Below are 24,850 nucleotides of genomic sequence, written 5' to 3'. Positions count from 1 at the left end.
TCTTATTAAGAGGAAGAAGGAGGCCTATGTGAAGATGAAGTGTGAAGTTTCGGTTGGGGCGATGGATAGTTACAAGGTAGCGAGGAAGGACCTAAAGAGAGAGCTAAGACGAGCAAGGAGGGGACATGAGAAGTATTTGGAAGGAAGGATCAAGGAAAACCCAAAAGCTTTCTACAGGTATGTCAGGAATAAGCGAATGACTAGGGAAAGAGTAGGACCAGTCAAGGACAGGGATGGGAAATTGTGTGTTGAGTCTGTAGAGATAGGCGAGATACTAAATGAATATTTTTCGTCAGTATTCACTCAGGAAAAAATAATGTTGTGGAGGAGAATGCTGAGCCCCAGGCTAATAGAATAGATGGCATTGAGGTACGTAGGGAAGAGGTGTTGGCAATTCTGGACAGGCTGAAAATAGATAAGTCCCCGGGACCTGATGGGATTTATCCTAGGATTCTATGGGAGGCCAGGGAAGAGATTGCTGGACCTTTGGCTTTGATTTTTATGTCATCATTGGCTACAGGAATAGTGCCAGAGGACTGGAGGACAGCAAATGTGGTCCCTTTGTTCAAAAAGGGGAGCAGAGACAACCCCGGCAACTATAGACCGGTGAGCCTCACGTCTGTAGTGGGTAAAGTCTTGGAGGGGATTATAAGAGACAAGATTTATAATCACCTAGATAGGAATAATCTGATCAGGGATAGTCAGCATGGCTTTGTGAAGGGTAGGTCATGCCTCACAAACCTTATTGAGTTCTTTGAGAAGGTGACTGAACAGGTAGACGAGGGTAGAGCAGTTGATGTGGTGTATATGGATTTCAGCAAAGCGTTTGATAAGGTTCCCCACGGTAGGCTATTGCAAAAAATACGGAGGCTGGGGATTGAGGGTGATTTAGAGATGTGGATCAGAAATTGGCTAGCTGAAAGAAGACAGAGGGTGGTGGTTGATGGGAAATGTTCAGAACGGAGTACAGTCACAAGTGGAGTACCACAAGGATCTGTTCTGGGGCCGTTGCTGTTTGTCATTTTTATCAATGACCTAGAGGAAGGCGCAGAAGGGTGGGTGAGTAAATTTGCAGACGATACTAAAGTCGGTGGTGTTGTCGATAGTGTGGAAGGATGTAGCAGGTTACAGAGGGATATAGATAAGCTGCAGAGCTGGGCTGAGAGGTGGCAAATGGAGTTTAATGTAGAGAAGTGTGAGGTGATTCACTTTGGAAGGAATAACAGGAATGCGGAATATTTGGCTAATGGTAAAGTTCTTGGAAGTGTGGATGAGCAGAGGGATCTAGGTGTCCATGTACATAGATCCCTGAAAGTTGCCACCCAGGTTGATAGGGTTGTGAAGAAGGCCTATGGAGTGTTGGCCTTTATTGGTAGAGGGATTGAGTTCCGGCGTCGGGAGGTCATGTTGCAGATGTACAGAACTCTGGTCCGGCCGCATTTGGAGTATTGCGTACAGTTCTGGTCACCGCATTATAGGAAGGACGTGGAGGCTTTGGAGCGGGTGCAGAGGAGCTTTACCAGGATGTTGCCTGGTATGGAGGGAAAATCTTATGAGGAAAGGCTGATGGACTTGAGGTTGTTTTCGTTGGAGAGAAGAAGGTTAAGAGGAGACTTAATAGAGGCATACAAAATGATCAGGGGGCTGGATAGGGTGGACAGTGAGAGCCTTCTCCCGCGGATGGATATGGCTGGCACGAGGGGACATAACTTTAAACTGAGGGGTAATAGATATAGGACAGAGGTCAGAGGTAGGTTCTTTACGCAAAGAGTAGTGAGGCCGTGGAATGCCCTACCTGCTACAGTAGTGAACTCGCCAACATTGAGGGCATTTAAAAGTTTATTGGATAAACATATGGATGATAATGGCATAGTGTAGGTTAGATGGCTTTTGTTTCGGTGCAACATCGTGGGCCGAAGGGCCTGTACTGCGCTGTATTGTTCTATGTTCTATGTTCTAATGATCCTTAACAAGTTTGGTTTAAACGGTAATGTTTTGATATTTGTAACATTGTAGGCATGAAGAATCTGTTACACTGAAGTATGAATAACTTGATTCAGCATGTATAAATGGAAGAATCTGAAAGCCGTCATTTTGCATGATATTTCCTATCCAGATATTCACGAATGATGATCTGAATGGAAAATGCTCTCAATTATCCACATCATTAGATTAGTGGAGCAGAACTTCATAATATTATGTAGAAATTCTACAGGAATGGTCTGTTTTAAACTGCCTCTACATAACATTTAAAGATGCATTCAGGGAGAACTGATTAAAAATGGTGCATGCACAACTTCTGAACATATGTACACATCATACAAATAATATGTGCTTCTTTGAAAAGGTGATTGTTTCTATGGTGAAATTTTATTACAACTTCACACAATGCATCTGTAATTTTAATAATTACAATACATTGTAACTTAGGAATTAATTTTTTCTTATTCTGGTTTGTCTTAAAAGTAAATTTAACTGCATTTCTGGCGATAATTACTTGATCATTCAATTTTCTGCCTCTAGAGGGCATCAAAATAATTTACAATTATTATACGACCTACATAGCAAAGGAAATCTGCAATAAATTTGAGGTGAACGTTTTGGCCGTGGACCCAAAGGAAGTCTGAAGAAATGAGTTTTGATAAAGGTCCTACACCCAAAACATTGATATGGAGCATGGACTGGTAGCACAGGGCTAAATCGCTGGCTTTGAAAGCAGACCAAGGCAGGCCAGCAGCACGGTTTAATTCCCGTACCAGCCTCCCTGAACAGGCGCCGGAATGTGGCGACTAGGGGCTTTTCACAGTAACTTCGTTTGAAGCCTACTTGTGACAATAAGCGATTTTCATTTCATTCATTTCCCAACATTTCTGTTTTACAGTACAGCAAAGTACACTGCTGCTACCTAGTGGTAGAACATTACAGAAACACCACAGGCATGGAAGGGCTGCTTGTGACCATTTGTCCAAATCTAAAATAATTACTGGATTGGTATAAGACTGAGAAGTAGAAGCAGCAGTAGGCAATTTGGCCCCTTAACCTGCTCCACCATTCAATAATTTCATGGCTGATCTGATTGTGGTCTTTACTTTGCTTTACCCCCCTGTCAATAAAAAATCTGTAACCAAATCTTCTTTATATTCAATGACAGCTGCTCTTGTGAAGAAAATTTCAAAGTCTAACAACCCTTTAAGGGAAAAAGAATCCTCCTTATCTTTGTCTTAAATGGGAGACTTGTTATTTTTAAACTGCCCCCTAGTTCTAAACACTCCCAAAAGAGGAAACCTCCTCCCCGAATCCATCCTGTCAAGTCCCCTCAGGATCCTTTATGTTTCAATAAGAATACTTCTCATGTTCCTAAACAGCAATGAGTATAGTCTTAACTTCCTCAACTTTTCCTCATAAGCTACCTTCATCCCAGGAATCAGTCGAGTGAACCTTCTCCGAACTGCTTCCAATATAATTATATTCCTCAAGTAAGGAGACCAAAACTGCACACAGGATGCCAGGTCGGGTCTCACCAGGCCCTGTACATCTGTAGCAATGTTTCTCTACTTTTATATGCCATTACCCTTGCAATAAAGACCAACATTCGATTTACCTTTGCTATCACCTGTTCTTCTTGCATACAAGCTTTTTATGATTCGCGTAACAGGACACCCAGAACATGTCCCATAGATTTCTACGGGGTTTCAACTTAAATTATATTCTGCTTTTCTATTCTTCCTGCCAAAGTGGACAAACATCTGAACTCTTTTTAGAAAATAAAATGTTAATATAGTTAGAACTGAGGTAACTATCAACATAGGATTGTGTATGGTAGTTTGTTACTATAAATTTGTTACCTATCTTTGCACTGTTTTACAGCCAAAGGATATTGCTCACTTTTGGGAACTAGGCGGTGGAACATCACTATCTGATCTTGCTCAGATTCCAATCACCATCGACAGTATAAGGTTTGTGTTTGTGATTCTCTGAAGTTTAATACAATCTGAAGGATATTAGAATACACAATAATATTCTGTTTTTACCAGAATGTCTTTGTTGTATTTTTTTATGCATGTTTTACTTTTCTAATTCTATCATGGGGAAATACCTGCCGACTGCTTGATACTTCACTGCGCTGAAATTGCTATCCTGCATTGTATGGTCTTTGTTCTGCTACTCTGGTGCTCCTATGGACTTTTCCACCCATGTTTTTAGCAATTATATTTAAAACCTATATTTTTTTTAAAAACAAAAGCCACATTATACGGTTAGTTATTATATAGCTATTCATTGCACTACTGTCTAGACTAAAGACTTTTAAAACTATTGATATCCTTTTCTTTCTCTTTTTTTCACCCTTTCAATTCTCTCCTTCAGTGAGAAAATAGCTCCCACAGTTGTACTAATGCTATTGTAGCCAAACTCCTAAAATAATTCAGAAGACTACACAGATAATTTGGCTACCAGTTGTCATGTTTTTATACCAAGAACTGTTTGGTCTTTGGTTCATGATTAGACTTTGTATAACATAGGCTTTGCATATTTACTTTCTGGGGAATTGAATGTGAGTGCATTGGCTGTATGCCACTCTGCAACCACTGAGCAGTCTTTGACCAGCTACACAATAACGAGAACTTGCAGCATTTATATAGCATCTTTAATGTTGGAATACATCTTGGGCCCCTCAGAACAACATAATAAGGCAAAAGTTGACACTGATCATTTTCATTCTTTCACAGGATGTGGGCATTGTTGGCTAGGTCAGTATTTTAATTGCCCATTCCTAATTGCCCTTGAGAAGGTGGCGGTGAGCTGCCGCTTTGAACCACTGCAGTCTAAATCTTGGAAGGTACAACCACAGTGCTGTTTGGGAGGGAGTTCCAGGATTTTGACCCAGTGACATTAAAGGAACAGCAATATATGTCTAAGTCAGGATGGTGCATGGCTTAGGGAGGGAACTTGCAAGTGGTGGTGTTGTCAACCATCTGCTTCCCTTGTCCTTCTCGAGGTTATAACAGGTGCTGTCGAAGGAGACTTGCTGAGTTGCTGCAATGCATCTTGTAAATGGTACACGCTGCTGCCACTGTGCATCAATGGTGGAGGGAACGGATGTTGGTGGTGGGAAATGGGGTGCAAATCAAGCGGGCTGCTTTGTCCCAGATGTTGAGTTTCTTGAATATTGTTGGAACTGCACTCATCCAGGCAAGTGGAGAGTATTCGATCACGGTCCTATTTGTAGATGGTAGACAGCCTTTGAGGAGTCAAAGGGTGAGATAATCGCTAGAAAATTCCTAGCCACTGAACTCTTGTAGCCACAATATTTATATGGTTGATCCAGTTCAGCTTCTGGTCAATAGTATCCCTCAGGATGTTGTTGGTGGAGGATTTAGTGATGGTAATACCATTGAATGTCACTGGGAGCTGGTTAGATTTTCTCTTGTTGGAGATTGTCATTGCCCGGCACTTATTTGGCGTGAATGTAACTTGTCAGTTCTCAGCCCAAACCTGGATATTGTCCAGGTCTTGCTGCATTTGGACGCAAACTCCTTCAGTATCAGAGGAGTCGCAAATGATGCTGAAAGTTGTGCAATCTTCAACGAACATCCCCACTTCTGACCTTCTGATGGAGGGAAGGTCATGGTTGAAGCAACGGAATATGGTTTACCCAGGACACGGCCCTGAGGAATCCTGCAATAATATACTGCGACAGAGATGATTGACCTTCAACAACCACAACCATCTTGCCTTTTGCTAGGTATGATTTCAACCAGTGGGGAGTTTTCCCCCTATTCCCATTGACTACAGTTTTGCTGGGGCTTGATGTCACACTCCATCAAAGGAAACAATGAATGAAACATCAATGTCAAAGGCATTCACTCTTCTCACCTCCTGATTTCAACTCTTTAGTCCATGTTTGAACTAAGGCTCCAATGAGCTTATGAGCTGAGTTGCCGACTGAACCCAAACTGAGCATCAGTTTCTGAGTAAATGCCGCTTGATAGCACTGTTGATGACCTTCCATCACTGATGATCAAGAGTAGACAGTTGGGGAGGAGTGACACAGAGCCGCAGTGGTTAGCACTGCTGCTTCAATGTTGAGGACCTGATTCGTTCCTGGCTCCGGGTCACTGTCCATGTGGAGTTTGAACATTCTCCGCATGTTTGCGTGGGTCTTACCCCCACAACCCAAAGATGTGCAGGGTAGGTGAATTGGCCATGTTAAATTGCCCCTTAATTGGAAGAAAAAAAGAATTGGGTACTCCAAATTTAAAAAAAGACTGTTGGGGTGGTAGTTGGGTGGGAGGATTTGCCTCACTTTATGTGGACAGGACATAGCTGTGCAAATTTCCATATTGTTGGGTAGATGCCAGTGATGTAGCTGTACGAACAGCTTGAGTAAAGACCCAGCTAGTTCTGGAGCACAATTCTTCAGTCCTATTGCTGGAATGTTGTCAGAGCCCACGGGCGTCATTCTCCGACCCCCCCCCTGCCGGGTCGGAGAATCGCCGGGGGCTGGCGTGAATCCCGCCGGTTGCCGAATTCTCCGGGACCGGATATTCGGCGGGGGCGGGAATCGTGCCACACCAGTTGGCGGGCCCCCCCCCCCCCCCCCCGCTCGATTCTCCGGCCCAGATGGGCCGAAGTACCGCCGATAAATTGCCTGTCCCGCCGGCGTGGATTAAACCACCTTTTTTAAAAAATATATATATTTTATTGAAATTTTTCGTTCACAATTTTTTCCCCTTACACATCAAACATAAAGAAAATTTAACAGTACATGTAACATGTTAACCACACTCTAATAAAAAGTAACTAACCAACATGGTAAACTAATCAATTAACATAAAATGAAACTTTCCCCTCCCCCTCCCTCCCCTCTTCCCCCCCCGCCCCCCCCCCCCCCCCCCCTGGGTTGCTGCTGCTGGTCATCTATCTTCCCTCTAACGTTCCGCTAGGTAGTCGAGGAATGGCTGCCACCTTCTGGTGAACCCTTGAGCCGATCCTCTCAGTGCAAACTTAATCTGCTCCAGTTTTATAAACCCCGCCATATCGTTTATCCAGGCCTCCAGTCCGGGCGGTTTCGCTTCCTTCCACATGAGTAAAATCCTACGCCGGGCTACTAGGGACGCAAAGGCCACGACATCGGCCTCTTTCGCCTCCTGTACTCCCGGCTCATCCGCAACTCCAAATAAAGCTAACCCCCAGCCTGGTTTGACCCGGACCTTCACCACCTTCGAAATCACTCCCGTCACTCCCCTCCAATACCCCTCCAGTGCCGGACGCAACCAAAACATATGTGTGTGGTTTGCCGGGCTTCCGCCGCACCTCCCACACTTGTCCTCCACTCCGAAGAACCTGCTCAACCTTGCTCCCGTTATGTGTGCTCTATGTAGCACCTTAAATTGAATCAGGCTAAGCCTGGCACACGAGGAAGGGGAATTTACCCTGCTTAGGGCATCAGCCCACAGACCCTCCTCTATCTCCTCCCCGAGCTCTTCTTCCCACTTTCTTTTCAGTTCGCCCACCAGCTCCTCCCCCTCTTCTCTCATCTCTCGGTATATTTCTGACACCTTGCCCTCCCCGACCCACACCCCCGAGAGCATTCTATCCTGGATCCCCTGTGTCGGGAGCAATGGAAATTCCCTCACCTGTTGTCTTGTGAACGCCCTCACCTGCATATACCTAAAGAAGTTTCCCCGGGGCAGCTTATACTTTTCCTCCAACGCTCCCAAGCTCGCAAACGTCCCGTCTATAAATAAATCTCCCACCCTCCTAATTCCCAACTGGTGCCAGCTCTGGAATCCTCCATCCATCCTCCCTGGGGCAAACCTATGGTTGTTCCTGATTGGGGACCCCACCAGGGCTCCCAGCACACCTCTCTGTCGCCTCCATTGTCCCCAGATATTTAATGTTGCCGCCACCACTGGGTTCGTGGTAAATTCTTTTGGTGAGAACGGTAGTGGCGCCGTCACCAGTGCCTCTAGACTCGTCCCTTTACAGGACTTTCTCTCTAGTCTTTTCCACGCCGCTCCCTCTCCCTCTATCATCCATTTACGGATCATCGCCACATTGGCGGCCCAATAGTAGTCGCCCAGATTCGGCAGCGCCAGTCCCCCTCTATCTCTGCTACGTTGTAAGAACCCCCTCCTTACCCTCGGAACTTTCCCTGCCCACACGAAGCTCGTGATGCTCCTGTCTATTTTTTTAAAGAAGTGATCAGTATAGGGAGACATTGGAATACAAATAGGAACCTCGGGAGGACCATCATCTTAATTGCCTGCACTCTGCCCGCCAGTGACAGTGGCTGCATGTCCCACCTCTTGAAGTCCTCTTCCATTTGTTCCACCAGTCGTGTCAGATTAAGTCTGTGCAAGGTTCCCCAGCTCCTGGCTATCTGAATCCCCAGGTATCGAAAGTTTCTTTCCACTTTCCTTAAAGGCAGGCCATCTATCCCTCTACTCTGGTCCCCAGGGTGTATCACGAAAAGTTCACTCTTCCCCATGTTAAGCCTATATCCCGAGAAATCTCCGAACTCCCTCAATATCTGCATGACCTCTGTCATCCCCCCTACTGGGTCCGTCACATACAACAGTAGGTCATCCGCGTAGAGTGACACTCGGTGTTCTTCTCCCCCTCTAATCACCCCTCTCCATTTCCTGGAGTCTCTCAGCGCCATGGCCAGTGGTTCAATTGCCAACGCGAACAGTAATGGAGATAGCGGGCATCCCTGTCTTGTTCCCCTGTATAGTCGGAAATACTCCGATCTTTGCCGACCCGTGACCACACTTGCCGTTGGGGCCCCATAGAGGAGTTTGACCCAGCTAATAAACCCGTTCCCGAACCCGAACCTCCTCAGCACCTCCCATAGGTACTCCCACTCCACCCTGTCAAATGCCTTCTCTGCACCCATTGCCGCCACTATCTCTGCCTCCCCCTCTACTGGGGGCATCATTATCACCCCTAATAGCCGTCGCACGTTGACATTTAGTTGTCTCCCCTTTACGAATCCTGTCTGGTCTTCGTGCACCACCCCCGGGACACAGTCCTCTATCCTCGATGCCAGCACCTTTGCTAGCAATTTGGCGTCCACACTTAATAGTGAAATAGGCCTATAGGACCCGCACTGCAGCGGATCTTTATCCCGCTTCAAAATTAGCGATATCGTCGCCTCCAACATTGTCGGGGGTAGAGTCCCTCCTTCCCTGGCCTCGTTAAAAGTCCTCACCAACAGCGGGGCCGGATTAAACCACCTTTTGAACGGCGGGACAAGGCGGCGTGGGCGGGCTCCGGGGTCCTGGGGGGGGCGTGGGGCAATCTGGCCCCGGGGGGTGCCCCCACGGTGGCCTGGCCCGCGATCGGGGCCCACCGATCTGCGGGCGGGCCTGTGGCGTGGGGGCACTCTTTCCCTTCCGCCTCCGCCACGGTCTCCACCATGGCGGAGGCGGAAGAGACACCCTCCACTGCGCATGCGTGGGAAACTGTCAGCGGCCGCTGACGCTCCCGCGCATGCGCCGCCCGGGGATGTCATTTCCGCGCCAGCTGGCAGGGCAACAAAGGCCGTTTCCGCCAGCTGGCGGGGCGGAAATTCCTCCGGCGTCGGCCTAGCCCCTCAATGTTGGGGCTCGGCCCCCAAAGATGCGGAGCATTCCGCACCTTTGGGGCGGCGCGATGCCCATCTGATTGGTGCTGTTTTGGGTGCCAGTCGGCGGACATCGCGCCGTTTCCGGAGAATTTCGCCCCACAGCCTTTGCAGTATCAACCCTTTCTTGATTTCACATGGAGTGAATTGAGTTGGCTGAAGACTGGTATTTATGATGCTGGGGACCTCGGGAGGAAAGCCTAGGTGCATCATCCGCTGCTTCTGGCTGAAGATTGTTGCAAATGCCTCAGCCTGGTTTTTTTGCACTGATATGCTGGGCTCCACCACTATTGAGAATGGGGATATTTGTGGAGCCTCTTCCTCCAGTTCATTATTTAATTGTCCGCTACAATTCATGACTGGATGTGGCAGGACTGCAGAGCTCAGATCTGATCTGTTCATTGTGGGATAACTTAGCTCTCTATTGTATGCTGCTTTCACTGTTTGCATGCCAATAGTTCGGTGTTGCAGCTTCACCAGGTTTACTCCTCATTTCTAGTTATGTCTAATGCTGCTCCTGGCATGCCCTCCTGCACTCTTTATTGAACCAGAGTTGATCCCCTGATTTGATGGTAATGGTAGAGCAGGGAATATGCCAAGTCATGAATTTACAGATTGTGATTGTATACAATTCTGCCACTGCTGTTGGCCCACAGCGCCTCATGGATAGCCAGTTTTAAGTTGCTGGATCTGTTTGAAATCTATCCCATTTAGGACAGTGGTGGTGCTACACAATGCAATGGAGGGTTTCCTCAATGTGAAGGTGGGTCTTGGTCGCCACAAGGACGTTTCGGTTTTGGGTGCCTAGGTCGATGCCGGGTGACCCAACCGGCTTCATTCCTATTTGTAGACTTCTCAGGAGTTTGATACAACTGTGTGGCTTGAGGCCGTTTCAGAGGACATTTTAGAGTCAACCACATTGCTGTGGGTCTGGAGTCGCTTGTAGGCCAGACTAGGTAAGATTTCCATCCCTAAAGGGCATTAGTGAACCAAATGGGTTTTTACGAGAATCTGCAATGGTTTCATGGTCACCAACGTTTTAATTCCAGATTTATTAACTGAATTTAACCAACCACTGTGGTGGGATTCAACTTGTGTCCCCAGAGCATTTACCTGGCCTCTGGATCACTAGTCCATTACCAGTACGCCACTGTCTCAAAGGGAGACATTAGATGAGGTATTAAAAGTTTGGTGAGTCACGTGTAAAGGTTTATAGAAGGACTTAAAATATCTTGGGGCTTAAATGGCTGAATTTTCCTCTACTCTTATTAATATGTAATTTCAAGATTCATATGTTTTAGGAAAATAATGGGCGGAATTTTCCCCCCGGCTGGGATAATCGCCGGGGCGCCGCGCATGTCCCGCCACGCCGCCCCGACACCCACACGCAATTCTCTTCCCCCCCCCCCCCCCCCCCAAAACCGACGCGGTGAGGATCACGGCTGGCCGCTCGGAGAATCAGCGCTCGCCGTTTGCAACGGGTGAGCGGCGATTCTCCGGCCCGGATGGGCCAAGCGGCCTGCCCAACACGACGAGCTCCCGCTGGCACTGTCCACACCTGGTCGCTGCCGGCAGGAACAGCGTGGGAACACTGGGGGGGGGGGGGGGTGGAGGGAGGCTCAAATGGGGTCTGGTGCCCACCGATCGGCGGGCCGCCCTCTCTGAAGGAGGACCTCCTTTCCTCTGCCGCCCCGTAAGATCCATCTGACATCTTCTTGCGGGGCGGCCTCGAGGAGGACGGCAACCATGCGTGCGCGGGTGACGTCATTTACGCGGCGCTGCATTAACGCGCCGCCAAGGCCCAGCGTGCGTAAATGACGCAACGCTGCTCCTAGCCACCCCTGGGGGCGGGAGAATAGGGGGCTGGGAGCGGGCTCCGACGCCGGAGTGAAACGCTCCGGTTTACACTCCGGCGTCGGAACTTAGACTCCCGATGGGAGAATTGCACCCAATGTTTCTTTGGGACTTGAGTTTTTAAATGTAAAGTAGGTGAGAAATACCTGACTGAGAAACTGGTAAGCAATACTGAAGCAAGTGTAATTCAAACTGACTTGGGTAATTACAGTTCAATGGGGAAGGTTTTTGTTTTACTGGGATGGATGCAGGAGGTTTTCGAATCTAGGATTATAATGGCTCCTTTGGATCTATCTCGAGGAGCTAGTTTGTCTCAAATTATCTTGGGAAATGCTTTAAAGTTGGAGTGTAAGCAGGCAAATTTCAACAATTCTAAATCAACTTATAAACAGGAGGATTCTTGATGGAACAAGTAATTTTAGAATGAGGGCCGTTGTTCATATTGGAGATGTAACATTATTCCTGTGCGTCCTAGAATCAAGGGGTTGTTTTGAAGCCAAAATAATTCATTTAAATCTATCTGCGACATCCCAGATATGACTTTGCCTTGGTGATAGGTTGCAGTGAACTACCCCTTTTTGTGGGGTTTATCTGTGTGTTTTCTCAGAGAAACAAGCAGAGTCAGCTTAAAAGGCTATGAGATAGAAATTGTGTATCTGGCAGTGACCAGGACAAGGAGTACAAAGACCATTTGGAATCGGGCGTTCCTAATGTAGCGTCACTAAGCAAGAATTGCGCATACCGCCTGTGCTCAGAATGAAAAGTCCAAGTTCATTAGGAACTAAAATTGTCAGATCTGCCTGGTAAAGTCATGGAAGTGATTGGCAGTGGAATGCTCAGAGAGAGAGAGGGAGAGAGCTCTGGAAGTCTTAAGTGCCAGACTGGAAAACTGAGGAGATTTAAAGTAAATTTCTATGAGCTGTGGTACACCTTGCTTGCTCCCAGGAGAAATGAAAGAACCCTCACGATCCTGGAAAATGCAAGAAAACTTTTGTTTGGAATTGAATGCAGAACAGAAAGTGGCCCGTTAAGTTTAAGTAAAAGTTTTTTTTATTCAAAACATGAAATCTTGTGGCACAAATTATTTCAGTCAATAAATGGGAGTTCAGTTTTTCTTAAAGGTTAATGGTCTCCCTCGGGATCATAACACAGAAAAAGAAAAACGTTGCTACATAAAAGTGAGGTATCATATCGATACAATTTGCTGGCTGATCCAGCATCATTTATATCTTTGTCACTTGTATGCTCTGCAGTAAGCTCCGATGTATGTAATTTGGCATGATGATATGTGTGACATCCTCTAAAGAGAAAGGTTCTACTGTTTATAAACTTTTAAATGACATTGAAAGCAATTGAAGGCATTTGTGATGCTTCATTTGAATTAGGACACTTTCTATTGTTTTGGTTTTGGATCTTTCCAAACCTAATGACCTATGGACAAGTATGGAAAAACTGCTGATTGTAACAAGGAACCATATAAACACAGCTATAAATGAACTGGGCAGAAAAGATTCCATAAATGTGAATGACATCAAGCAAAGGACCTGGAAAACTTTGCAGAGGAATCACCCGGTGAGTCTAGCTTTGGAGAACTCTCTTTAACATCCATAATCTAGCATACAAAACATACTTAAAAATGAATTGTATTGATTGCTGAGTCTATATTGTTTTGTGCATGAACAGTCATGACCAGGTGTAGTCTTCAGATTAAGCAGGATTAGAGCGTAGAGGATAATTAGAGCAGGTCACAGATGTAAGTCAGTCTTTGCTTTAAAGTAATTCATCTGTTATTTTTGTATAATACTTTAGTTTTTATTTAATTTAAATTGCAAACATGGAAATTAGTTAAGCAAACAAGTGTTTTTTTTTAATTTAGTGCAAGTTGAGAAGTGCAGGAGTGTAATTACATTGTGCTTAGTTTACTGAGGAATTTTCCATTACTAATAGGGATATAAATATTTATAACAGAAAAACAAAGTTAATAGAAGTAGGCCTATGTAAACAGAAAGTGAGGACAGACATGTTTCTTTTTAAACATATATTTGGTTCAGCATGAGTCAAACTGAACCACTCTTCTACTCTGTGCAGAAATTGCATTTGTCTACATTTATGTCTATCAGTCATTATTCTTCAATTCATCCTTCGAACAAACCATGGGCGGGATTCTCTTGTCAGCCGACCCCAAAATCAGGAAAGGCAATTGGGCAGAGAATCAGTTGCGAGGCCAAAGTCGTGGCCAGCGCCGGGCGCCCACCAGAATGAATGCTCCAGTGCCTCGACAGCAGCGGCAATGTATTCTACTCCACACATACAGTAAACGTCCGCATATCATTAGCGGCCTGACCCGGTATTCTCCGGTGCCTCCGTGATGCTCCGCTTCCGTTGGGAGGAATTACTGACGGCGAGTTTCACTTGTGCTTTCAAGAATCGGGAAATTGGCGCCATGGCTGCTGAAGGAGATAGAGGGCCTATGAAATGTGTCCAACGTCGCTATAGTGTGCTGACAGTTGTGCCGCTGGCCGGGGGGGGGGGGCGGGGGAAGTAGTGGGGGACGGTCAGGACGTGGGCCATGGGATTGGGGTGGACGGGCATGGAACACCATTGTTGAAGCCTACAATGCAGCCATGCGGCTGCGCAGGCCGCTGACTGCCGACTGTGAACTTAGTGCCATGGATCGTATGGGTGACCCCCCCCCAGGTACCTTCTGGTCCCAGTCGACCCATCATCGGATGGGTGCACTCTAGCACAACCAGTGCCATCTTGTTGGCTGGGATGAGTGTGTGGGGGGAATGGAGTGCCAATATGCAGCTGCAGCTTGTCAGGCTCTTGAGTGCCAATCCTGACCACGCGAATCGGACACAGTTTTTCATTGGAATCGCTTGAATTCCATGTGGCGCCAGTGCGTGCCCATTAACGGGTTTGAGACCGGTACCAATTTTACTGTAGTAGAAGTCCACCAATTCTGTTCTGTCATCAACACTTAGTCTCGGAAACAGAGAATCCCGCACCACTTACTTACTACCAATCCCTGTGTAGCCTGGCGTGAATGATGAACACTATTCACAACGCCCTACGCTGCTCTTGTTTGGCCTTGTTCCGCACTGTAACCAATCACTATTTGTTGATGTATCATTGTCAATGTACTCTGTTCAGTATTCTTTTGTCCTATGTGTATGTTCCCTTGGCCAGAGAAAAATATTTTCACTGTACTTCGGTACATGTGACAATAAATATCAATCAATCAATCACTCAAGTCTTAATTTTAAAAAACAGTGCAACTTAAACCTAAATATGAAAACCTTTTTAAGGATAACCATTGTAATAAGCTGCATGGGACACAAGGGGCGGGGTTGATTGTTTTCCCATGTGGCTTAAGGAGTATGAGTTCCCCCATTTACTATGGGGTTGATAATGTATAAAAGATTGCCAGTCAGGAATCGACCGATGCAGAGAGAGAACTCTAGGGGGTATAACCCTAGAGTTTACTCGTCGGACACTCCTGGCCTTTATTAAACTGGCGCCAAGGATTAAACTGGATTAAACTGGAACTGTCGATGTGCAACTGCTGACTGAACTGACTTTGCTTCTGTCTTAATTTTCTGGAAACGATAGCATTTGACCAGCTTATCATGTTGGGGGGGAGCCATTTCATACCGACTCCATCCATCATTGTATAAACGTACAGATTCAATACGGCGGAAAGGTCAGAAGAGGAGTCCGTTTCCCTTTTGTAAAAAATCGTCGTATAGTCCAAGTACGGCGCTGTGTTGGTGGATATGCTCCGTGACCACCTGGTTTGCGGTATTAACATCTCAAAATCCAGAAGAAGCTTCTAGGTGAAGGTTTCCCGTTATGGTGACAGTTGTCGCATTCCCGTTATTGTGGTACAGGGGAACGGCCCCAAACTGATGGGGCGGGATTGGCTGCAGCAATTGCGGATCGACTGGTAACGTGTCCTCCAGATGGAGATAGGGGGTTATCCATGATACTGCGAAAGTTCCCCGACGTGTTCTGGCCCGTCTTGGGATAATTAATAATAATCTTTATTGTCACAAGTAGGCTTACATTAACACTGCAATGAAGTTACTGTGAAAAACCCCTAGTCGCCATAGTCCGACACCTGTGCTGGGAGCTGCGGCGAAAATCCAAGTGGATCCGCAGGCCTAGCCCCGTTTTTTTTCCGTGCACGAATGGTCCCTAATGCCATTGTTGATAAAGTCAAGGCTGAACTGCAGTGATTGGTGAGCCTCGGTATAATTCGGCCGGTTCATTTTGCCGACTGGGAGGCACCAGTGGTTCCGGTGATTAAACCGGATCGGACTGTCCAGCTTTGTGGCGATTACAAATTAACCATCAGTATGGCTTCCCATTTAGACCGATACCCATTACCTCGAATTGAAGATCGCTACGCCACACTGGCTGGTGGTTCTACGTTTACAAAGTTAGCCATGAACATTGCTTACTTACAGTTTAAATTGGACAAGGCCTCGAGAAAATATGTTACTATCAATACTCAAGGGATTGTACAAGTACATCCGGCTTCCATTCGGTGTATCTCAGGCTTGTGCCGTGTTTCAATACATATAGGATCTCCCACACGTTGCTGTCTATCTCGATGATGTATTGATCACAGTGGCCACGGAAGGTGAGCACCTGCAAAGCCTTAAGGCAGTACTACAGAGAATTGTGGAATATGTCATCTGCCTGCATACGGCGAAGTGTGTATTCAATGAAAAGGAAGTGGTGTATCTAGACTACTGGGTCGACCGGAGTGGCATGCATGCACCCAGCCGCCGGTAAAGTACAGCAGATCAAGATGGCCCCCGCGCCACGTGATGCTACGGAACTTTGCTCTTTCTTCGGGCTGATCAGTTATTGCGGCCGTTTTATTCTGAATTTGGAGACGGTCCTGGCTGCCCTTCACTTTCTTCTACAGAAACGCCGGCCTTGGGTTTGGGTTGATGAACAGGAGGCGGCTTTCTGGTTGGTGAAGCAGATGTTGCTGACCCATTTTGATGCACCTGCATCTGACGTGCAACACATCACTGTACGACATTGGTGCCGTCCTCTTCCATCAGATATGTGATGACTATGACCGATAGCTTTTATCTCCAGGACATGGACGGCTGTGGAGCGTAACTATGCGCACATAGAGAAAGAGGGTCTTGACAGTCGTGTTCGGAGTCAAACATTTTCATCAGTACGTTTACGGCCGCCATCATTCTATAATTTGTGATCATAAGTCACTGTATGGCCTGCTTCGCGAAGATAAGACAGTGCCGAGTTTGTGTCAGCCCGGATCCTGAGATGGGCTCTGCTTTTGGCTACATTACCAGTATTCCTTCAAACACTGCTCGGGAATGGTGACAGAAAATGCCTTCGCGTTGAGTCGCCTTCCCCAGCGGTGATTTTGGTGGATCCATCCATGGCTGACAAAATTGTTGCCGTCCTAAATTACATGGACACTCTGCCCAATGACGGCTGCCTGCATCCACGTGTAGACACAGCCTGATCCGGTGACTGGTGGACCACGGCGACAGCTTCCAGTGGAGTTAAAGGCCTTTTTCACCAAGATGTTAGAGCTGACCATCGAGGATGGTATCCTCCTGTGCGGCACGTTAGTCATCGTCCCTGGAAAGGCTGAGCTTTGATTCTGAAAGACCTTCACACGGCACATCCGGGTATCTCCGAGATGCAAATGCTGGCCAACAGTTATGTCTGGTGGCTGGGATTCGATGTAGACCTTGAGGTGGTAGCCCAGCGCTGCCCCGTTTGTCAAGAACATCAAAAGCTTCCGGCAGCAGCTCCCCCGAACCTATAGGAATGGCCGGATGTCCCTGGGCTCACGTTGATGCCGATTTTGCTGGCCCATTTTTAGGATCCAATTTTCTCATCTTGGAGGATGTGCACTCAGTGGCTGGAGGTCCACAAAATTGCATCCATCACTTCCCGCACAACATCAAACAGTTTTGCACCTCGTTTTCGATCCACAGCATACTGTAAGTACTCGTTACCGACAACGGGGTCTCGTTTACTAGTGAAGAGTTCGCTGCATTCACAATAGCAAATGGCAATCGCCATGTTCGCATCGCTCATCAAATGGACTGGTGGGGCGTGCCGTACAGACAATAAAGCGGGCTTGAAGAAACAAACCACAGGTTCGATGGATACCAAGCTGGCACATCTTCTTGTATAGAACTACACCTCATGCTATGGCTGGGGTGGCCCCGGTTGAAATGTTGATGGGTCGCCGACTCAAGACTCGTTTGGGCTTGTTGCTCCCTGACATTGGCGCAGATTTACAAGGGTGTTTACCGGCTAGGCATTGTCTTCTTCGGCGTTTCGCACCTGATGAAGAGGTGTACACCCGTAACTTTGGCACATGTCCTCACTGGCTCCCGGGGGTTGTTGCTTGTCAGTCCGGTCCTGTAACGCAGCAGGGCCGTGTTCGGAGTCAGCTAATGAAGCATCACCTGGATCACCTCTGCGCCCGGAGGTTTGCTTGGGAGGCTCCCCTGGAGGACCTACACTCAGTCCCGCCGGTTGATCCGGTTACATAACCTATGCATCCGACAACCTCTTCTTTTTCTCTTGATGCCTGATGTCTGGTTGCCTGATTTCGATTTGGAGGCACAGACCTCTGGGGTCTCTGACTCGGACGTCATGGTTCAGCCGCCTTTGGATGATTCTCCGCCCTGTCATTCCATCTGCAAGTTCCGTTCTCTAACTAGGTATACGCCAGCCGACCCAGTCCCACTGCCTGACAACGATGTGCCAAAGTGTCTGCATCATCCGCCGCCTGCCGGGACTGCACCGGTTTCTTCTGTTCCTTCCTCGTTGTGGGTGTTTTTGACTTCTACTCCTCGTCGTCATTGTTCCCCTTGGGAATCTTCGGACTTTGGGGTAAATAGTTGGTCTTATAAATAAATGTCTTCTTTTGCTCCCTCGTCAGACTCCCCTCGCCTTTATTAAAACCACAACATTATGACAACTATCTCTGGAATTGATTATGAATCTGGCACAGGTGTAGGTGTGTTTCCCTTTTCTGTCCCAACAGCTACTTACCTGCAATTTTAATGTGAATTTTTAAAAATCATGCACAATCTATGGCCAGTCTTTTACATATAGTGACAGTCAAACCTTGCTGCCAGTACTTCTTTTAAAATGTGAGTGGAGTTTTTTTTTGTTTTCTGTCCATTTCTTAAAGATAACAATCAAATTGACATTAAACTCTCCTGTGAATGGCAGGTTATGATAACACCCTGTCAGACACACATGCACACAAACACATTATTGCTAATTTGTCAGCTTGCTATTCTTTGATAAAGATTTTAACAAGGCTACTATTGGCTTCAAAATACTCTCTTTCATGGTGATATTCTGTATTAATATGAATATCAAAAGACCTTCCTTTGAAATTAGTACCTCATCTGGTGATGTACGCCTTCCATCTGAAATACCCTGGTGTAAGATAGCATCAACTTTAATCTTTTGTTTTAATCATAATTGGGTAAAATAAAGTGGAATTTGTCTGTAGAGGTTTATACGCTGACTGTCTTTTGTGTCTAGCTCTTAGAGCTGTCACAACATTAGAGCTAGAGCGGTCACAGCATGGGCAGCACGGTAGCACAGTTGCTTGGGTCACTGTCTTTCCGGAGTCTGCATGTTCACCCCATGTCTGCGTGGATTTTCTCCGGGTGCTCCGGTTTCCGCCCACAGTCCAAAGATGTGCTGGTTAGATGGATTGGCCATGCTAAATTGCCCATAGTGTCCAAAAGGGTTGGGTGGGGTTACAGGGGTAGAGTGGAGACGTGGGCCTAAGTAGGATGCTCTTTTAAGGGCCGGTGCAGACTCGGTGGGCCAAATAGCCTCCTTCTGCACAGTAAATTCTATGATTCTATGAACATTTCAATAAGCTGTCATTTGACTTCAGCTTTGTGTGTGTTTTGAGTCGGATGTGGGGTATAGATAGTTTTGAGGGTTTTTTCCAGCTATTTTGTGCAGATGTATTGACGTGTATGTATTCCTTGAGCATCAAAATACATTTAATTTTGTTTCTCTTTTAAAATTCCAACAGGACTGGGAACTAATTGATCCATTTCCCATTCCTCTTGTTATAATTGGGAGCAAGTATGATATTTTTCAGGTATGGTGCAGATTACACTATTCATTTTAATTGCTGCATTTTCATTAGTTAGTTACTGTTGTGAACGTGATAGCTCTGTTGATTTGCTAACCAGTGGGTTATTTCTATAGGATTTTGAGTCTGAAAAGAGAAAAGTAATCTGCAAGACACTGCGCTTTGTAGCTCATTACTGTGGAGCTTCATTACTGGTATGTTTGGATTATTTACATGATCGTATTTGGAATCAGCCTCTAGTTTAGGTAAATGCTGATTTGTTCCTTATTCATTTATATCTAGGGTAAGTTCATAAAAGAGCAAAAAGATCACCGAGACAGGGTGCCATTTAAGAGCTTTGCTTACAGTTATGAAAGCAATGTGCCTCTCTTGATTTTATTTATTTATTTGTTCATGGGACGTGGGCGTCGCAGGCTGTGCCAGCATTTATTGCCCATCCCTAATTACCCTTGAGGGGGCAGTTAAGAGTAAACCACATTGCTGTGGGTCTGAAGTCACATGTAGGCCCGACCGGGTAAGGACAGATTCCTTCCCTAACGGACATTAGTGAACCAGATGGGTTTTTATGACAATCGGCAATAGTTTCATGGTCATCATTAGACTTAATTCCAGATATATTATTGAGTTTAAATTCCATCACCTGCCACAGTGGATTCAAACCCGGGTCCCCAGATCAGCACCTTGGGTCTCTGAATTACTTCAACAGCGACAATACCACTCTGCCACCTCCTCCCCATTTGCATACTGAGTAATTAATGTTAATCCAGACCAATACCAGTCATCTGCTCCTGTTGTTCCTAGAATTAGAGATTATTGTCGGCCCTACTGGTAATCTTAACTTTCGATGGTTTTAATTTTTGGAAATAATGTTACAGAATGGGCTAGATGCAAAGCAAAATTCTCTGTGCCCTGTGCCAACAATGTATCCCAGCCTCGATTTCAGAAGAAAGCTACCTTTACATTTTCCACAATCATCATCTGATAAGATTGCTGGTTGCACAAAACATTTGGTAGTTTAGTGCTGTGGGCTAAAGAATTGGTAAGAATTGGTTTGAGATAGATAAACCAATTGAATGTAATACTCTTAACCTTCACTTAATCATCTTAGACTAGATTTGAGTCTAGTTTTAGAGTCCTTCTTGCACATCATGCCCCATCAGATCTTTGGAGTATAGGAAAACAGAAGAAAATACTCAATGCTGTCAAAATGGTTTCATATTTATAAATTTTTTTGTTTCAATCTTTCTCATATCTATTGTGTTCCTTGTGATGTCCAAATATATGAATGAGTAAGAAATTAGAAGAGGAACATTCATGTCAAATTCGAAAAAAATAATCTATTTAGTTTTTCAGCAACAAAGCAGAAAGCACAATATCTAAGATGCGGACCATCCTAAACCATTTGGCATTCGGCACTGACAGAAGGTGAGCAACATGTATATTACACTTCCAGTGCCTACATCTATATGTGGTGACTATTTAATAAGGGAAATAGGTCCGAGATGTAGTGCCATTCTTAAAACATGTGTTTGTGGCACAAAATGCAGACTCTTAATTCTTGTCAAGCAGCACTGATAGTTCAGCCTCTACATACCTTCGTGGATTGCTATCTGCTGGTCTTAATCTTACAATCCAAAAGCATGACACAGGAAGGGAGTCCTCTGACTTCCCAGCAGACAATTTTTCTTTGCTGGCTCTCCATGGTGTGACAACTCTCACAAGGACCACGGCAGATCAATAATCAATCTCCCAATGGGGCTCTTAGATAACGAGTTCCCGTGATAGCGGGCGGAGGCCCGCCCATCTAGGATTCACTAGTGATTCTTTTAAATGCTGCTTCCAGACCCGGACCAGAAGCTCCGACAGTCGCTGTGACATTTGTGTTGTATGTCGCAGTAACGGTATTATCTTTTGAGTTAAAAATAAACCATTTTTAGCCGTATCTTCATGTCCCTTGGAATACCACAAACTGTTTTGAAAGGCTTTTTTATAAAACATGTCATTCTTCAAAATCTCTAATGTTCTTCTGTGTTTTGTAGCAAAACAGTATCTGTCGAGTACAACAAGCCACTGTTTGTCCCAGCTGGGCTGGATTCACTGAGTTTGATTGGTAAGTAACTGAAAACTATTTTACCACACAGTAATTTTAGGGGTGAGGGGCTACAGTATGCAACAGGCTATGCTAGCTATTATAATAATGTGAATGGGATTCAGGTTCAATCTCCCACAGTCTCCCTTTCTACAAGAAAGGGAATTAGTAATAGGAAGTTGTCCCTTTGGATTCACCTCCTGACTGGAAACATTTTGTCTTTGCTTGCCTAACTCCAAATGTGTGACCTGGAAAGAAAATAGAGTTTCCTCTCAGGAAATGCATTTTTGTAATTTGCTGAGGTCATTGAGGCCTTTTTTGGAAGTCCAAAAACCATTAAAATAAATTACAGGGCATACCAGTAACAGAAAACTCAACGAAGGAGCCCTTAAGGATGGATTGCAGGGGCAGCACGGTGGCACACTGCTGCCTTACAGCGCCGAGGCCCCAGGTTCGATCCTGGCTCTGGGTCACTGTCCGTGTGGAGTTTGCACATTCTCCCCGTGTTTGCGTGGGTTTCACCCCCACAATCCAAAGATGTGGATTGGCCATGCTAAATTGGCCCTTAATGGGGGAAAAAAAATGAATTGGGTACTCTAAATTTATTTTCTTTAAAAAAGGGCAGCAGAGATAATCCAGGAAATTATAGACCGGTGAGCCTTATGACAGTGGTTGGGAAATTATTGGAAAAGATTCTTAGAGATAGGATTTACTCACATTTGGAAACAAATAGACTTATTAGTGATGGACAGCATGGTTTTGTGAAGGGGAGGTCGTGTCTCACTAATTTTATTGAATTTTTCGAGGAAGTGACAAACATGATAGATGAGGGAAAGGCAGTAGATGTTGTATAGATGGACTTCAGTAAAACCTTTGACAAGGTACCTCATGATAGACTGGTACAAAAGGTGAAGTCACATGGGATCAGAGGAGAGCTGGCAAGTTGGATACAGAACTGGCTTGGGCACAGAAGACAGAAGGTAGCAGTAGAGGGTGCTTTTCTGAATGGAAGGCGGTGACTAACAATGTTCCATGGGGATCAGTTCTGGGGCCTTTGTTGTTCGTGGTGTATATAAATGATTTGGAAGAAAATTTAGCTGGTCTGATTAGTAAGTTCACAGATGACACAAAAATTGGTGGAGTTGCGGATAGTGAATAGGATTGTCAGAGGATACAGCAGGATATAAACTGGTTGGAGTCTTGGGTGGAGAAATGGCAGATGGAGTTTAATCCGGACAAGTGTGAGGTAATGCACTTTGGAAGGTCCAATGCATGTAGGAATTACACAATAAATGGTAGAACTCTTGCGAGTACTGACAGGCAGAGAGATCTGGTCGTGAATGTCCACCGATCACTAAAAGTGGCAACGCATGTGGATAAAGTGGTCAAGAAGGCATACGGCATGCTGGCCTTCATCGGTCGGAGCATTGAATATAAAAATTGGCAAGTCATGTTGCAGCTGTACAGGACCTTAGTTACGCCTCATTTGGAATATTGTATACAATTCTGGTCACCATACTACCACAAGGATGTGGATGCTTCGGAGAGGTACAGAAGAGGTTAGTTAAACTCAGTCTGATCTCACTGGAGCGATGGAGGTTGAGAGGTGACCTGATAGAGGTCTACAAGATTATGAGTGGCATGGACAGAGTGGATAGTCAGATGCTCTTTCCTAGGATAGGAGAGTCAAGTACTAGGAGACATAGGTTTAAAGTGTGTGGGGAAAAGTTTAGAACTGATGTGTGAGGCAAGGTTTTTGACACAGAGGGTGGTAAATATATGGAACGCGCTGCCTGGGGAGGTGGTGGGAGTAGGTACGATAATGGCATTTAAGGGGCATCTAGACAAATATATGAATAGGGTGGGTGAGGCATGATCAATTTGGCTGGAGACGAAGTTGAATTCAAACTGAGGCTTTATTAGTATCTGAAGTGTGGCCTCCTACAGCAGCTGACGAAATGGCTGCGAGCTGAAGGTCACGCATATTTATAACCCGGCTCCTGGGCGGAGCTAGCATGCAGGGGCCCAGGTGAACCTGTAGTGCAGGTTCTACCGTACAACCTTTAATATAGTAACACAGTGGTTTACCACAGTGGGAATGGAAGGAGACGGACTCCGTAAGTGCAGACGGTTTTAGTTTAGGCAGGTACCATGGTCTGTGCAGGCTTGGAGGGTTGAAGGGCTTGGCCCTGTGCTGTATTGTTCTTTGTTCTTTATGCTGTAGCTACTTTAAGGACCCATTTGAACAGAATGGGTAGTTCAAGGGTGAAGTTTCTCTGTAACTTGGCTTGGAGACATGAAGCGTTTTGTGTGTGCATCAGCTGACCAAAAATAAGTCCTTGTGATTTTCAAATAAAAGCAGACAATGCTGGAAATACTCAGCTAGCCTGGCAATATCTGTTCAGAAAGATTTAATGTTTCAGGCATTCTTATTCAAGGTTATTTGACCTGAAACATTAAGGGTGGGATTCTCCCAGCCCCGGGCCAGGCCGGAGAATCCCCGCAACCGTGCCACGCCGCCCCGACGCCGGCACGAGATTCTCTGCAAAGCGGAGAACCGGCGCCATTGGCGTGGCGCCGGTCGCTCTACGCGGCCGGGCTGCCGATTCTCCAGCCCGAATGGGCCAAGCTGCCGCTCTAAAAAGGCAGAGTCCCACCGGCGCCGTCCACACCTGGTCGCAGCCGGTGGGAACTCGACGCGCAGGGTCGGGGGCGGCCTGTGGGAGGGGGGTGGGGGGGGGGGGGGGAGGCTCCGACCCCGGGTGGAGCCTCCAATGGGGCCTGGCCTGCGATCGTTGCCCGCCGATCGGTGGGTCGGCCTCTCACTCCCTGGGCCTATTTACTTACGCGCCGGCCCCTGATCTCCCGTGCCATGTTGCGTCGGGACTGGTGGGTTGAGGGAGGCCGCCGCGCATGCGTGGATTGGCGCCGGCACCACTGCACATGTCCTCGTTGACGCTGGCGCCACTGCACATGCGCGGATCCCGCGGCGCACAGTTCGTGCCGGAATGGGAGGCTGGAGCGGCGTGACCACTCCAGCGCCGTGCTGGCCCCCTGTAGGGGCCAGAATCGGTACTCCCAGCGGCCCGTTCACGCCGTTGTGAAACGTGACGGCCTGGACACTCTGCCGCCGAATGGA

General features: G+C 46.4%; 1 protein-coding gene across 1 annotated transcript in view; it reads left to right on the top strand.

Moving 5' to 3' along the window:
• dync2li1 (dynein, cytoplasmic 2, light intermediate chain 1) overlaps positions 1–24,850 on the top strand; it is a 54,560-nt gene that overhangs the window by 17,710 nt on the left and 12,000 nt on the right. The window contains exons 5-10 of the mRNA XM_072511033.1: positions 3,868–3,956; positions 12,868–13,054; positions 19,560–19,628; positions 19,739–19,816; positions 20,968–21,047; positions 21,662–21,732. Coding sequence (XP_072367134.1) covers positions 3,868–3,956; positions 12,868–13,054; positions 19,560–19,628; positions 19,739–19,816; positions 20,968–21,047; positions 21,662–21,732 — 574 coding nt within the window. The remainder of the gene's footprint in view (positions 1–3,867; positions 3,957–12,867; positions 13,055–19,559; positions 19,629–19,738; positions 19,817–20,967; positions 21,048–21,661; positions 21,733–24,850) is intronic.

The sequence above is a fragment of the Scyliorhinus torazame genome, chromosome 1 (genome assembly GCF_047496885.1).
Source record: "Scyliorhinus torazame isolate Kashiwa2021f chromosome 1, sScyTor2.1, whole genome shotgun sequence".
Lineage (NCBI taxonomy): Eukaryota > Metazoa > Chordata > Chondrichthyes > Carcharhiniformes > Scyliorhinidae > Scyliorhinus > Scyliorhinus torazame.
Note: the sequence above shows the minus strand (reverse complement) of the source record. Positions and strands in the feature narration are given on the sequence as shown.